The sequence below is a fragment of the Camelus dromedarius genome, chromosome 1 (assembly GCF_036321535.1).
Source record: "Camelus dromedarius isolate mCamDro1 chromosome 1, mCamDro1.pat, whole genome shotgun sequence".
Lineage (NCBI taxonomy): Eukaryota > Metazoa > Chordata > Mammalia > Artiodactyla > Camelidae > Camelus > Camelus dromedarius.
This window is the reverse complement of record NC_087436.1, coordinates 104,172,367-104,189,400: the sequence shown is the minus strand read 5'-3', so window position 1 is coordinate 104,189,400 and position 17,034 is coordinate 104,172,367. Positions and strand designations below refer to the sequence as shown.

Here is a 17,034-nt window from a genome sequence, read left to right as displayed (position 1 = left end):
TTGCCTCTGGGGATAGAAATAAATAAGGAATAGTTTTGTACTCAAGGGATTTATTCCATTGGAAGAAAGAAAAGTGATTATAATACAGTGTATAAGAGAAGGAAAAAGATCATTTGTTAAGTACCGACTTTGCATCAAGTGTTGTGCTGGGCACATAACATACATCTTCTTATTTAATCCTCACAACCTCATTGGTATTGTTCTCACTTTATACCTGAAGGCAAGTCTGTTCCTAACTTTCTCAGGGTACAGGGCAGGAGTACAATTGAAAGTCCACCTACTATAAGTCTAGATTTTTTTAAAGTTCTAAACCAGACTGATGAACTGATAAGTAAAGTCTACTTTGTTTTCTTGTCTTGACAAATGTACCTTTAAGCAATCTGGATGACCAGGTTCAAATTCAGAATTCTTAGACTCCTCAGCAGTCCCCAGCTGGTGGTACCCGCACTCACTCCTCACCCGTGGTGGCTCCACCCCACACCCGGACAGCCTTCATGCATGTGGACCCTCTACCTGCAGGTCCAAGCTCTGTTCACATCTTCCACAACCAGCCACCCTTTGGCCACCTCTCCATCCTGAAGACATGCACCCATCAGGAAGGTAGCTCCACCGAAGAGGCCATGAGAACCGGGAAGCTGACTTAGGGCCTCTGGGCTGGGAATTTCAGAGTCTAGGTATCTGGGTGTGGTCTGGAAGGAGGGACATGGACTCTGGGTGAGGGATATAGTCAGAGGAAAGTCAGAGCAGGGCCCTTACTCCAAGCCCCTCTGCCTTGGCCTAAGAGCAGTTCTGGATGAAGAAACAGGTTAAGTACCTGACCCAGTCGTACACGGGTAGAAAGCGGAGCCAGAATTGTGCAGGACTGTCTCTGCGTACAGAGGACGGGGTACCTCAGTCAGCCAGGGCAAATCAGGTGGCACAGCATACTGATTAATATAGTTTGAAATCTCAAAGGGGTGGGGCTGGACAGCACTGGAGGTGGAGGGCAGCTCTGCCTGCAGCCCGTGTCCTCAGCCCTAGAGGCGGAAGGGGTGGCCGTCAGTTTGGCAGGATTAGAGTTGTGCTCGTGGGATGGGGGAGAAAAATGAAACTGCTGATGTTAGATTGTGGTCAAGTCCTGAAGAGTTAAGTATTCTTTATCCTAAAGGGACAGGAAAGGAACACAATCATATTTAGGTACAAGAGCTGAGGGAAAACTAGGAAGCAAAGATGGAGGCACAGGAAACTGGGCTTTTCCTGTTTGAATTACGGGTTAATAATGAGAACACCGGTGGAAGAAGGGAGGAAACAAGGATGACAGAGTCTTGGAAGGTGGCTACACTTAAGGGGTGGGTAGCATAACTAGCCCCAAACACAACAGAACACAAGCAAAAACCGAGCAGCAGAAGCTTCTGAGAGGCAGGGAGCCTGACCTGCGCAGCGTCACCAGGCCCTGATGGGCTCACGTCTGAGAAGGGCCTTTCAGTGGCTGTGGGGCCAGGACACACACACAGAGGAGACCCCTGGATTCAGCATCAGATCGGGGTCAGAGAGGTGGAAACCAGCTTATAAGGAATTGGGGATATATAATGAGGAAGAAAAGAAAGTTAATTTAGTTTGTTTTTTAAAAATTAAGCCTGGCTTCAAAAGAAGGAGAGAGATTAGAGATTTGTTTCATGGGAAAGTAAGGTCCAGGGAAGAACAGGAACAAATCCTCCTCCTCCTCTTCATTATTTATTTTATTATTATTATTATTATTAGTGAGGATATGTTTAAGACCTTTGTGTGAAAGTTTGCAGTGGGGTAGGAGACTGAAGAGAGGAGGACTTTCACAGGACCTGCCCACCTCTTGCGTCTGTTCCTCCATCACTAGGAATGAGAGCCGATGCCACCACTATCCGACCTCAGGAAACTCACCCCAGTTCATAGCAATCACCCCACGAACCCCAGGGCTTCCAGGCCACCCCTAATCAGATGACTCTCACCTCCAGAGCTTCAGAAGCTCTTTTATCCCTGCTCCCCTGGCCTTGTCCCCTCTTCCCCTCTTCCCTCCATTTTCTTTCTTCATGGTACTTATCACTGACATGTATTCACCTATTTTATCATGACTTTTCTGTCCCTAGTGAAAAATAAGCTCCAGATCTCAGAACAGCATACATAGTAGAGGCTCAATACATATTTGTTGACTGATGCACATAAAAGGGGACGGGGCAGATTGATGGGCAGGATTCCAGAGCAGAGGCTGGCACCCTTTTTTCTTGAAAGAGCCAGATAGTAAAGATTTTAAATTTTGCTAGCCACAACCTGTCTCTGCCACATATTCTTCTTTCTTGTTTTTTTTAAAAATAACCTTTGAAAAATGTAAAATCCATTTGTAGCTCACAGGCCACACACAGACAAGCCACAGATCTGACCATAGCTTCTGAGAAAGGTAAGGAAACAGGATTAAGCACAGGTGAAGATGTTAGCTCTGAAAAAGAAAAAGGAAACAGCTTCCTCTGAAGACCTCCTCAAAGGGGCATGAGGAAACAGGTGAAGTGTGTGAAGGTTGAGGTAGAGAACAGATGAGTGAGAGTTTCTGTCCGTGGCGTCAGCCTCCTAAGGAGGGGAAGTGAGTTCTGCAGGTGGGCGCAGAGTAGGAAGGTTCTGAAAGAACAGGGCGGCTAATCAAATAGAGATGGCTAAGGAAAGGCATGGACAACACAGGATTCAGACCAAGCTGGACAGCATGAATCTGTGGTGTGTTCTAGAAGACTGTGGGAAAATGGGAAAAAGCAGATCCTGAGAACTACAGCTTGTGAAGTTTAAGTGTGATGTTGCACAGAATTCTAAAGGTGGTTGGCCTGGCATACCAGTTCAGAGCTATATTGGATTTTTCTCATACTCTTTTTTTGATAAAATTACGTCTAGAATCCACAAAGAAATATGAGCTAACTTGTGAATGATAATATCAATAATTAACTTTTATTAAGAGCCTAAGTTATTTATTTATTAATGGCCAAGCTACAGTTATTGTTATTATCTCATTCAATCATTTATGTAGGTTCTAGCTTTATCTCTGGTTTACAAGGTGAGGCACCTGAAGGTTATAGAAGTTAAGAAACTTACCTAAAGGCATACAGAGTTCTTAAACAGCAAAGCTAGATGAACCCAGCCAAGTCTGTCTGACACCTGGTCTGTGCTCTTAACTCACCGCAGTAGGGTGCTGATCAGTGAGTTACTATCAACATGGAAGGCGGTCTCTAGACACAAGTCCTGTCCTCACTCTGTCTTGTTCAGCATTTTTATAATGTTCTAGATGAGGGCATAGATAGTGCATTTATCAAACTGTCCAACAATGTGACGCAGGAAAAATGGGGACTACATTATATAATGAGATAAGAATCCAGGATCTCAAATTGGAATGGTCCGCTAAAGAAGAGATGGAACAGAGATAAGAATACAGTCCTTTACTTAGGTCAGAAGCAACTGCACAAGTGCGCTGTGCTTTAGCCATGGGTGTGGAGGAGGGAGAACGCTTAGAGGCTTTAGTCACCTCGCTCTAAGGATTGCTGTGAACTGCAGCTTGTCCAGAGGAGAACAGAATAAAGAAGCTATTCAGGACTGCTCCATGTGAGGAACTGTCAAACTCATAAAGTCTAGAAGCAAAACAAACAAACACAAAATCCCCAACCTGGTGGTGATGGGGGTTGGGGAGAGGAGGTCTTCAAGTATTTCTGAAAGTTTTCATAAAAAGGAAGTTAGGCTTGTTCCGTGTGACCTTTGTGGTCAGAACTAGGAATAGTAAGGGGGGATTATAGGGAGCCAGAGTTTGACTCAGTATGAGAAGTAACTCCCCCCAAGTTACACCTGTTCAAAATTGTAATTGGTTGCATTGAGAATTAGGGTGTCGCCGTTTGCTGGGTGTGGTTTAGACTGAGACTGAGCCAGCATTCATTAGAACGTACTCTAAATGACCTCTGAAGTCTCTGCCAACGCTGTTTTGCCTCTGAACGTGGCAGATGAATAAAGCATTTCTATACTGTTGTCCAGAAGAGTGAACTTCTCAGCGTTCTTCTGTGTTTGCAGCCTGACTTAGTACACTGTTAGGTGTATGTGGTGTGTACACCACAGAACTTCTGTTTTGGACTTAAGCTGTACAAGTTCTAATTTTTCGCTTAGAATGTGACGAGATGTTTAGTATACCAGGTTAGGCTTCGAGTATTTCTTTTAAATGGATGTGTACTTTACTTACACTGAATTTGTGCTGTACGCCTGCCAGCACTTTTTCTAAACCACATCCTATGATGTAATTTTTGGTAAGTTTATAAGGGAATGCATCTATACGAGAGGTGCCTTGAAATGCTTACTTAAACCTTTTAACAAATTGGATTCTTAACATACAGGATGAAGTTGTTTCAGGAAGGATTTAATCTGTTGACTTTCCGAGACCACAATAGTTAGTTCTTATACTTATTTCTGTGATTTGCCTTGTTCTGATTTTGTAACATGTGTTCACAATCTTAATTTTCACCATTATCAATAGAAAGTTAACTGTATATACTTTGAAAACCTCTAGACTGTTTTCCTAAAGGTATTAAAAAGCATATCATTTTGTTGGTTACCATCACTAAGTCTTTCTGACATTCAAGAACAAAGTTGAAGCAAAAATAGGAAATCTCTCTATTTTTGGTTTTAACCTTTTATTAGTTTACCTAGTAATTCAGTGGGTATACAGATTGAAAAGATATACTTTTTTACTTTTTTAGGTGTAATCCCTTTTCATGGATTTTCAATGTATGGTAAGTTGGGCTTTAAAACATTCACTGTTTTTATTACACTTTAGAAAATTAAACACGAAGATCACACTTTATATCACATCACCCACACACTTTACAATATTATTGTGAATATTTTTAAACATTGAGTTTGGTATTTGTTTATATGTCCAATTAAAATGACTTTTAAATAAAGGATCATCATAATTGTTCAGGTGATGATTGCTTGTCAAATTAGAATTGAACATACTATGAAAATGGTTCTGTGGTTTACCACTTTCTAACTCGGTGGAAACTAGAGATACACATTGATATTTACTTCTAATAGATGTAAAATGAGATTGCTTAAATTCCTGAACTAATTCTCATGTCTTTAAAAAAAAATAATAGGTCAGAAAGAATACAAAGGGAGGGGCAACACCGAATGTGAGTTTGTGGTTTCTCCAGACTGGCTGGTGTGCACAGCCACAGTTACACTGAAGCACACATGAAAAACACGTGCAGGCTAGAGAGCCCTGAGCACCTTTCTGGCCTCCTGTGTCACTGGATGACGAATGCAGGAAGCTTAACGAAGATTAACGGGTGGAAGAACACCCTCCACCTTAATGCCACTTAATTTGTACGTTTTCATGCATTACATGTGAACTTGTTGAAGATTGTTGTCCCAACCATTCCTACTCCCCAGCCTTTAAACTAAATGGAAATACTTTAATGCTTGCTTTTGTGAAAGAATCAGCCATAAATTAACACTTTTCTTTGTAAGAAGCCCCTCAGGGTGTTCAACATCAGAGAATCAGGGTGATGACATAATATAAACCTTTTAAAACCAGCATAGCAATGAAAAACAAAAGGATTCAGAGTGCCTGGGAATTCTGCATTATGCTGCTCTGGGCAGTGTTGGTCATGGGCTTGAGTTATAGGTCCCTCTGCTTAATTTCATGAGCAACCAAAATTTCGTAACATCATACATAACGTTATATTGAAGTTCCAGCATGTTTCTCTTTTATAAATGTGTGAGGAATTTAAAATAGAAAAGGTTAAAAAAACAAGGTTAAGAATATAAATGTTTATCTCTAATAATAAAAATGTTAGCCCTTTTACATCTTTTACTTTAATAATTCCAACTGCAAGGATTTTTTAAGTAAATCATTTTTAAAAGGTATACTTGAGTGATTTGGAGGACAGTTAATGATGTCAGGAAATTTTAAATCTTCTAACAAGTCTCAGGGTACAAATTACATCATTGACTCCTGCCTATTCACATTTCTGGACATTTGAAAAAGGTTAAGGTTTATACACTCGAGGGGAAAATGTTCACTAAGGAAATAGATGATGCCAAATATTTGATTTTGAGAGTTTATTTATACTATTTTAGAAAAATATGTTAAGTATCCACAAGCACTTAAGATCTGCACCACTTACTTAGAACCAGTATATTAGAATAATGACAAATCATCCCTAGGAACTCGAGATAGTACTTGGACATTTTAGATTTAGTTACTGTATTTGTTTAAAATTATAATACTTATCTCTTTTAAAAATTTATTCAAAACTTTTCTCTAATTTAAACTGGGCATCCTTCCTCCTACTTAATGGAGATTAATGAAAGTTTTATTGTTGGTATAGTATATTATTATTTCATAAATAAATTCCTTTAGTGCAGTATTTAATTAGTTAAAAAGATAATGATCTAATTCATTTTTATGGAAGAACTAAATACGGAAAGATGCTTAAAAAAGAAAACAAAGTCATGTAGAAGATTTTTTTACATACTATCTGTAATGGGCTAAAGCTTTTCCATTTCATAGCTATATAAGGGAATTCAACGTAAACAAATGTAGCTTCTTGAATAACAGCTGATTGTAAAGTTTTCTGTATTATATATGTTTGTAGAAAAGTGCTGATTTAAAAATTCTCTTTCATTCCTTCACTGCAAATGATCATTAATGATGACTGAACCTTTCCAGTCTTTAGATTCAGATTGCAGTTGTTACATATCAGTCACTTAAGAAGTTGGAGGAAAAAATATGCGTCATTAGAAAAAGTAAATAAATTCCAAACTTTCACTTTGAATTTGTGATAATACTATGTATTTGCGCCACGTTGCTTTTTCTTAGGTTGTTGCAATTAGAACATGAGTTTTTTTTTTTAATTTATGGAATACTTCAATTTGGTCTATTTCGATAAGTGGTAAATTATTTTGAAAATAAAATTAGTTTTGAAGTGAAAAGATATAGCTGTCAGTTTTTAAATATATATATAATATAAAGTTTTTTCCTATAATATATAGAAGGAGTTATTTTTGTATGTATTTAGATATTTACCCCAAAATTGGTTTGTCTACCTTTTGCCCCTCAGAAAAAGTGAAATTTCTCAGTTGTAATGCTAGTTTTTGGTGATTTATTCATCAGTAATACTGTGCACCAAAATTTATCCCAGATAATTGAACTTCTGTTTTGTCAGATTTAAATTTTTTTTTAATCATTTTTTCCTTTCACATTGTCAAAGAGAAATGAGCTGAGTTGGCTCACTGGTTTTCTTTCTTAATGCCCACTGCCCTCGGGGCATCACCTGCGGACTGTAGAGCCCAAAACCTTCTTACCTGTCTGATTTGTATCTCAGATGAAATTACCCAATAAGTAAGACACTTTTATTAAAATTAATATTTAGATAATAAAGTTGTATATATCTGCATTGTAAGTATATTTATGCTGCCTAAAATTCTTGAGTCTTGAAAATATAAAAAGCATAACCGCATCTGTCTGTGCAAAATAATCACACTGTCAGGTTCCCATTTGATTTTAAAATCTGACTTTCTGACATTCAGCTATGAGCTTTCTGATTGAGTTGACCCACCCGTGCTTAGAGCTCCCGTGAACTGGGTTCAAAAGAAAACAATTCAAATTCATTAGAGAAATAAGTTCTTAGAGCTGTTTTATTTTGAGCCTATGAAAACTGTCTAGATACATTTTGAAACATGGCAGTGTAGAACAATAACCTAAAGTGTTGATCAAAACGTTAATTTTCAAATTCAATTAGTTGAGGACCATCATTCTAAAAGCTAGTCGTAAATCATCTTATATTTTACTTACTTGACTTCCAAAATTTAAGAAAATTTGAAAGATCCTTTGTGGGACAGAGTAAAAATGAACTGCCTGATTGTCAATTTCTTATCACTTCACTTAACAAAAAAAGAGAGATTTGGCATTATGTGGTTTTTAAAAGTTACTTTGAATTTTTAATATCACTGTATAATTCCATTTTGTCACTCTTATTCTTCTGTTGAGATTATAATAGTTTATAATTTACTCCTTTCTAATTTTTAATGACTCAACGTTTTACATGTGCATATATTCCCTTTCAGTATAAAAAAAAATATATATGATTTTAAACTTGGCTATAAATGAATATTATAACTATATAATATTTCTTTCACATTTTGTGAGCTTATTTTTAAGATGTTCATAGTTCTGCAATAATATCAATTAATTTGTTTGTTCTTTCAGTTGCACCACTTTGTTTTCTATACCATGAACCTTCCAAACTGTATCAGATATTCCGTGAGATGTATGTGCGTTTTTTCTTCAGACTTCATTCCATCTCTTCTCATCCTTCTGTAAGTTCATAAAAAATTGGATCAAACTAGACTTTAATCTGGTTCTTTCTTTCCTTAAGAAAAACAAATCTTAATTTGTGATGTCAAGCAACACTTTGCTTATAGAATAAATGAACGAGAAGAAGAAATTGGTATTTAAATAGTTTTGGTAATAATTAGAGAGGAAACATTCCTTTATCAGTAGCATCTAAATCAATTGCATTTATATGTTGAAAGAAAAAACATAGCAAAGTCTGTGTTATTTTCTCTGACAAAGATGCCTGCCTGCCTTGAATGCTGGTTTCCTCATCTATGAAATGGGGTTGATAATTAGTTTTGGCAGTGCTGTGGAGAAGTGTACAGAGCACTTGGGTAGTACCTGGCTCATGGCAGGTGTTCGGTAAATAAATAGCTGCTATTTTTACTGTTGTTGTTATGGTTTTCATCATCATCATCTTTCTTCGTTAATGAAAAGTAAACATTTATTTGTCAGTTATTTTTCAGTATCATATTTGGCTAATTATCAGTTGTCAAACTAGATGTTTTCTTTGTGTTTGTTCAGTAGATGGCTCCTTGGCCTTAACATGAAATTCAAGAAGCATACTGGGAGGTGAACATTTGTATCTGTTTTATTCTGGCTAGTCCCTTATCGTATCCTTCCGCCACCCCCACTGAAGCCTGCATTAAAACAGTGTTTATATCAGTTATACTTTTTCTGTCTTTGAATCTGCTTTGGTCTGCTTGTTGGTAACCAGACTGACTCTCCAGAAGAAATATTAAAAATTAGAATATGTCAGGGCTACCAAGTTTCCCAAAAGAAGAAACTGTCACCGCTACTAAACTAAGTAGCTGTTCGTTATCCCCTCATTTGAATCCTATGTATTCCTGTTCCACCTTCCTGTCTCCAGTGTTGCTCTCAGACGTTGCCAGTGAAAGCTGGCAAATAACAGAGACCCAGGGACGTCACAGATGAGCAAATGAAGTACCAGCAGTCATCTTGGGTTTCTTCTCTCTGAGATAACTTGATTTAGTGCCTATTTTACATTAACATTTAATCTAGAATAACCAGAAGTGTATTAATAATTCTCTTATCAAATAACTCATTCTTAGCCATCAGATTTCTTGCTCTCATATTCTGTAGTAGTTTATACTTAAGAGTTTTAAAAAAAATTTTAACTGGCTGCCCATTACATACCCTAGTGTTCCCCTGTGCAGACGACTGAAGCTTGCCACTGAGCAACTCTGAATATTCATTCTCTATCTCCACGCTGACCTGAAGGTGTCCTTTTTCAGCTAATTGATTGAGACAGCCCTGCTCTGCCCTTCTTTATTCAGTGAAATAAAGATTTCCAGGCGGTCATCTCCTTTTCTGGCCTGCAGCCAGACCGAACTATTTGGTACCATGACAGCCTTACTTCTTTAGAAACTCAAAAAGAGGATTAAAACTTCCTTACAGAGATCAACCCTAAGGAATGCTGAGCTGCAAGAAAGACTTTATTCAGAGTTGTCAAGTAATAAATGCACTTGAAAAAACCATCTGCTTGTACTCTACAAATAATGCCCTTTTAAACAAGTAGATTTCAGTTAAAAAAGTTATCCTTATGTAAGTAATCAAACATTCTTGTTTGATAACTTCCTGACGCAAATGTCAAGCATTCAGCAGTCAGTCGTTCCCTGGGGATGTGTTTCAATGAAAGAGTGAAAAAAAGCAGGAAATATTTCCCCTGATGGGTGAGGCAGCTGGAAGGGAAGGGACACGTGGGGGGAGAAAGTAAGGGTGCGGCTGTAGCACCAGAGAAATACCTGGAAACTGGAATGCTTCCAGAAAAAACTAATTTTGCTAGGCCTAAGTGAGAATACATGGCTTACAAAGTAGCAGGTTTTCTGTTAAATGGTGTTTTCCTTGAACTCTAAACATTGCTACATGCCAGGTTATGTGGGGAGCCCTACTGTTGTCAAAAAGGAGGCTCCCTAGCGTGTCTTTAAGAGTGAGGATCCACAAAGGGGGACAAAACTTACATTTGAACAGTGTTAGGGAACTCTAGTGCATTTACTATTTTTGGCTCTTAAACAAAATAAAAAATATTTACATTGATAATCTTTTTCTCATTTCCATTTAAATAATTTGTCAGCAGAGTTCATATTGAAATACTAAATTATGCATTTCTCTTGTGATTTATTATTGTATCCAGGGTATTGTGTCACTCTGTCTGCTGTTTGAAACTCTTCTTCAAACTTATCTCCCCCAGCTCTTTTATCATCTACGAGAAATTGGGGCTCAACCGTGAGTATTTTTCTCTACTAGTTGAAGAATAAATTGATATCAGAAGGCTTTTTTTTTTATCATCAAAGATGCAGTAATTTTTCAGAGAAATTAAACTAACAGTTTCCCCAATAAAACAATAATTATCAAGTAGTAAATTGTAACTCGACATTGTGCCAAAAATTCTTAGAAGACTTACCAAAATCCTAATAAATTCTTATTTGCTAGGATTTTTGCGCTTGGTACAAGAATCAGCAAAAGAATTAATTTCTATTCATAATGAAAGGCGTTGGCCCAAACTGAGGTAACAATTTGTGGCAACAAATACTACCTAAGAAATGTGACAATACTAAAATTAAGTCAATGTAGGCTAAGTTTATCAGAGAACAACTTATGAAAGCCAGATAGGTTTAAGTTTGCTGTCTTTCATTAAAAGAAACTAGGTCAATTATCTAGTTGTGATTTTCCTTCCAAAAGCTTACATATTTGTTCATTTATCTCAGTATGAGTTATCAGTGAATATGTAGGTTGTCTGTGGACTTCATTGTTATTGATTCTCTTCTCTCTTTAACAATGTCTAAGGCAACAGAAATTTCCTAATGATTTATCAGTGTTTTGTTACTGTCTTCCTCTCTGTGTAACAATTTTCTCCTCTATAAGAGCATATTTGAAAGGAACATTAACTCTTTGCAACCACAAAGGAATTAACGGGAAATAGAACAGTTCAGTATTTGTCTTCTCCACGCTTGAATCCACAGCAGATGGATGGATAGATGGATGGATGAATGGATGGATGGATGGATGAATGGGTGGATTTAACAGACAGACCCAGACTCAAATTCTCTAAACTATATAATCCTGGGAAAGATATTTAATTTATCTAAGCTTCAGTTTCTTTCTTGATTTAAATCAAGATAATTCAATTCCTTCATCTTTAAGATCAAGAGAATTCCTACCTCATGGAGTTATTTGAAGAAAATATATATATATTCCGTTATGTAAAGCACCATCAAATTTCCGACATCTTAGATCTCAAAAATGCCATTTATAAAATAACACCTTATATCATTCTTTGATATTACCTAGCTGACACTCTTTCTTTTGTAGCCATTAAAAAATAGGGTTCTGTTAATGACTAACATTATAAAATATAATATTATGGCAGAGATATTTTATATTATACACAAGTCTTTTCTTCCTTAAACTTGTGGTAAACTGACCTCTTTTTTTTTTTTTTTTGCTATTGTGAAATGAATATTTGAATGTAACTATTTTCCTTTACTAGGTGAAGACATGTAGTTTATTGCTAGAAACTAAAATCCTGATTTTTTTTTCTTAGACTATTTATATAATGAATAAATTTAATCATTAAAAGGAACAAATTTATTTCAGTGACTTATGAATTAAAATTCTTATGCAGGAGAAAATATAAAAATTCAGTTGTCAGGCTAGGAATCAATTATTAAAATGTTTTCATGAATTAAAGCTGATGCTATTGGAAGGTTTTTAATTTAGAATTTAATTTTTTTAAATAGGATATAAGGACTCTTCAGGTTATTTTTTTCTTCTTGAGTACTTTGTGAATTTTAGCTAAGTTATAGTATTTACAGACATAAAGTTATTCCTAATATTCCCTAATTATTCTTAATTAGCCTTCTAATATCTGTAGAATCAGAGTGACATCACCTCTCTCATTCCTGAGATTAGTATTTGCATCTTGTCTCTCTTGATTATTCTGGCTAGAGGTTTATTAATTTTATTCTTCTTTGAAAGAATCAGTTTTTGGTTTCATTGATTTTCTGTTTTTCTATTTTCAATTTCATTGATTTATGCACTTCAGTTTGTTATTTCTTCCTGTATTCTTGCTTTAATTTTATTTTGCTCATCTTTCTACTTGTTGAAGGTGAAATTTTGATCATTAATTTGACACATTTCTTCTTTTCCAATATAAGCAATAATGTTATAAATTGCCCACAAGGCACTGCTTTATCTCCACTCGACAAATTTTGATACATTATGTTTTCATTTTCATTCAGTTCAAAATGTTTCTTAATTTCTCTCATGACTTCGTCTTTGACCATAGGTTACATAGAAGTGTGTTGTTTAATTTCCAAATATTTCAAAAGGTATGATATCTTTCTGTTATTGATTCCTGTTTTAATTACATTACAGTTAGACAACATGCTTCGTAAGATTTCAGTTCTTTTAAATAGTTGCGGTTTGTTTTATGACCCAGACTATGATCTGTCTTGGTGAATCTTTCATCTATACTTGAGAAGAATTCATATTCTGCTGGTGTTGAGTAGGATGTTATATAAGTGATAATGAAGTCACACTTGTTGATAATGTTCGAGACTTCTATATACTTGCTAATTTTCTATCTACTTTTTCTACTGATTCTTGAGAAAGAACTGTTAGAGTCTCCATTTAAAATTATGAATTTGTCGGTTTCTTCCTTCATTGCTATATATATTTTTTCTTCATGTATTTGAAGTTGTTTTTAGGAGAATTGATCTTTTTATCATCAAGTAATGTCTTTTCCTAGTAATAAATCTATTTCTGATATAGTCATTCAAGCTTTCTTTTTATTATGATTTGTGTACAGTATTCTTTTCTATCCTTTTACTTTTAATATATTGATCAATGTCTTTACTTTTAGGTGACTTTCTTATCAAAAATATGGGTCTTCCAATGTTAATCAGTGTGTTTATTCTATTTACATTTAATGTAATTGATTATTGAATTACAGTGATATCAATTAACATTATTTCCTATCTTGATAGACATTTTGTGTATGTTCCATGTGCTCTTTGTTTTTTTCCCTCTTTTCCTGCCTACTTTTGAGTTGAATTGTTTTAGTCCCTTTTATCTTCAGTATTGGATTATTATTTATAAATATTTTTTGATAGATACCTGTCTTAGTTCAGTCTGCTACAACAAATTATTATAAATTGAATGTCTTATAAACAACAGAGATTTATTTCTCACAGTTCTGTAGACTGTAAGTCTAAGAGCAGGTTGCTAGTATGGTCGAGTTCCAGTGAGGACCGTCTAAGTTGCAGACTGCTGACTTCTCACTGTATCCTCACATGATGGAGAGCAGAGAGGGAAAACAAGCCCTCTCATGACTTATGAGTTCACTAATCCCAATCATGAGAACCCACCTTCATAGCTTTAATCCTAATTAACTTCCAAAGGCCACACCACTTTCCTAATACCGTCACATCGGGGGGTCTAGTTTGAACATATGAATTAGGGGGAGAGGGCATAAAAGCATTCAGCATATAACAGTGCCCCAGGGTTTTTAATACACATCTGTAATTAATCACATTCTATTTTCATATAAACTCCAGGCCTGGAGGGCTTCATGGGCAAATTCTACCAAACATTTCAGGAATAAATAATATCAATCATTTTTCCTCTGGCTGCTAACAAGATCTTCAGTTGTCAGCAGTTTGTTATGATGTATCTGGGCATGGATTTCTTGGGTTTATCCTGTTGGGGGTTTGCTGAACTTCTTGAATCTGAGGCTTACTTCTTTTGCCAAATTTAGGAAATTTTCAACCATTATTTCATCAAATATTTTTTTCTGTACCACACTCTCCTTTTCTTCTGGATTCCAGTGACAAAAATGTTAAAACTTTCGGTCTTATCCCATGGGTGTCTGAAGCTCTGTTCATTTTGTTTTCAATCCTTTTTACGCTGTAGTTCAGACTGGATACTTTCTGTTGATTTATATTCAAATTCACTGGCTCTGTCATTGGTTATTTTCATTTTGCTATTGGATCCATCCAGTGAGGGTTTTTGTTGTTGTTATTGTTTTGTTGTTTTTGTATTTTCCAGTTCTAAACTTCCCATTTGGTTCTTAACAAAACTCAGAACTGTGCATTATAAAAGCAAATTCTACTATACATAAATTATACCTCAATAAACTTTATTTCTAAGAAACTAATTCTGTGCTACATATACTAGGGAGCAGGGAGGCATGACATGTGGTGAGACACTATGCGAGATCCAGTAAAATGAAACTAGTTGAAGTTAATAATTTAGACTTGAAAGTTAGTGAATTTTCAAAATTTAAAATATCCAGTGACCAAAACTTTCTTTGGGTCTATAAAAAGATATTCTAAAACCAACCAAAAAGCTTGACTTATCAGTACTACTGCTTACATGTGTCTTGTTATATTAGAACAATAGTTATCTAGTGTTGAGGAATTTCTGAAAGTTGGGGTCTTTCTCAGTCTTAAGAGAATTAATTTGACACCAACAAAGGCAACCTCTGGATCCCGTTATTTATCTATATAGTAGATATATATAGTTATTTATCTATATAACATGATAACAATTTTAACAAAGAGTTTGGCTAGTACCTCTAGTACCTCTCAGGGCAGTCAAGTGATATTTAGTTGCTAGTAGATAGCACAGAAATGTGAGGGGCTATTTTACCTCTTTAGGCACCAAAGCTAAAGAGTTTATTTCTTGTTACCAGAGATAAATTGTTATTGTAAATTTACCTACTTATAAAAACAGTGAGATCTCATACTTCTTAGGATTTTGGGGGGGACAAAATAGAATTTAATTGAATTTTCTGGTTGATCTTTTAGAGTTCTGATAACCTACTTTTTCAAACAAAAGGTTTGAGATCAGAAATCTATTTCTAAATTCCCTTATAGTTTTAAAACTATTCTTCTTTGTCATCAAAAACTCCTACCTATTGTTTTATTTTTTTATCCTATGTAGCTATTTGAGTGAAAGGTAGGAATATAACTTATTGAATTGTAAAAATATGCAGCTATCAAGCTCTCTTTCAGGTATTTTGAATAAAAATTCAAATGGTTTGCCTCGAACTGTTAAGACTCTTAAGACCACCTCATTGATAGCTAATTAGTACACACCCTGAAAGACAGAATGTAGTAGCGAGTGTCCTAAAGGATCAACTCATACATAAAGTAGGGCCCAGCAATGTAATTCTTTCTCTTTAATACTTTGAGATCACTAATTTGAGGACTCATGGTTTCTCACTATTGCACTTTTACTGCTCTTAATAGAGTGCTTGAGTTTTAAATGTTCAGGTGATTTTTAAGACCCACAAAGGAGTTACCTTAATAATAGAACTGGTTATGTTCTTCTGATACTGCTTTTTGATGAGAAAAAATTCCCCTGGTAAAACTTCTTTTCTTTTTTCTTTGCTTACAGACTTCGCATATCATTTAAATGGATGGTTCGAGCTTTCTCTGGATACTTAGCTACAGATCAACTCTTGCTTTTGTGGGATAGAATCCTAGGGTACAACTCTCTGGAAATTCTTGCTGGTAAGAGTAAGTGCTTGTTTGTAAATCACATGCTGTTTCTAGGGTAAAGCCCCTTTCCTTTCTAACATTCACCGTCCGTAATTGGAGTGTGACCCTACAGTTGTCTGTTGTTTCTAATTCACGAACATTTAATAGATTTGTCTGCCTTAGAAGTTAAGCACTGCCTATGTAACTGCCCAACACCAGTCCACTCCTAGTCTTTCTGGACTTCCAGGAAAGTCCATTATCCCTCCCCTGCTTTTAGTTCAGCCCAGGCTTACGGTCTCAGCATCCGCCAGGTTTGTGCAGCCGTGTAGCGCACTCCCGCTCTTCTCCTGACTCCTCTGACGCTCTTAGCATTCTGTTCTGTGCCCCTTCGCAACTGCTGCCTAAAATCCAGACTCACACTGAGCCTCCCTGTGTAGCTGAAACCTCAGCTCTTCTGGACTTCAGTTTATGCTGAATTCAAAACCTTTTCCTTTTTGCTAACAGCCTCTGACTCCTGGCCTGGTGGCTCTTTTCCCTGATAGGTAGTCTCTTAAGCCAAAAAGAAATATTTTTTTCAGGAATCCACAAATCCATCTTTTATTTAATAATTAAGCAGTTCTTGCAACAGATACACACACAAGCGACTGTTTGATAATGCATAGAGCACAGATTTCTTATTATATTATCTGGCTTCTCTTATGCAAAATAGACTCAATATTTTTATCATTAGGATCATCAGGAAATTCAAAATAAGTATTACAAGGTTTTCACATGGATGGAGGGTGGAAAAGTTGGCAGAGTGCTGGTTCCAACCTTTTCCAGTTGTGTGATATTGAGCAAATTATGCAACATGTGTGAACCTTTGTTTCTTTACCCAATGTAAAGAACAAGTGCGTTGTAAAGACCCCTCTTTGGGCCACTTGGAAATAATGCTTAATTGAAGATCCTTTTCTTGCAGAAGATTCTCTAGGTATCATATTAATATACTTTTGAATGCTAAGAGGTCTAGAGTAATTAGGTGGCATTTTGAAAAGGAAAATTAGGGTAATAACAAAGTGCCATAAAGATAAACGTTGCCCCTGGTGTACTCAGATGACAACTCCCAGTATCCTTCTGTCTCAGTTGTTTTTAAAGCCCTTACAAACATGAGTCAGGAAGAAA

The 17,034-nt window shown here is 36.1% G+C and overlaps 1 protein-coding gene across 3 annotated transcripts in view; it reads left to right on the top strand.

Annotated features, from left to right (window-relative positions):
* The window catches only part of TBC1D19 (TBC1 domain family member 19), a 131,296-nt gene that overhangs the window by 108,526 nt on the left and 5,736 nt on the right, over positions 1 to 17,034 (top strand). For all 3 annotated transcript variants that reach the window (XM_010988505.3, XM_064487636.1, XM_064487641.1), the window contains 4 exons: positions 4,728 to 4,760; positions 8,243 to 8,352; positions 10,524 to 10,615; positions 15,791 to 15,906. In XM_010988505.3, coding sequence (XP_010986807.1) covers positions 4,728 to 4,760; positions 8,243 to 8,352; positions 10,524 to 10,615; positions 15,791 to 15,906 — 351 coding nt within the window. The remainder of the gene's footprint in view (positions 1 to 4,727; positions 4,761 to 8,242; positions 8,353 to 10,523; positions 10,616 to 15,790; positions 15,907 to 17,034) is intronic.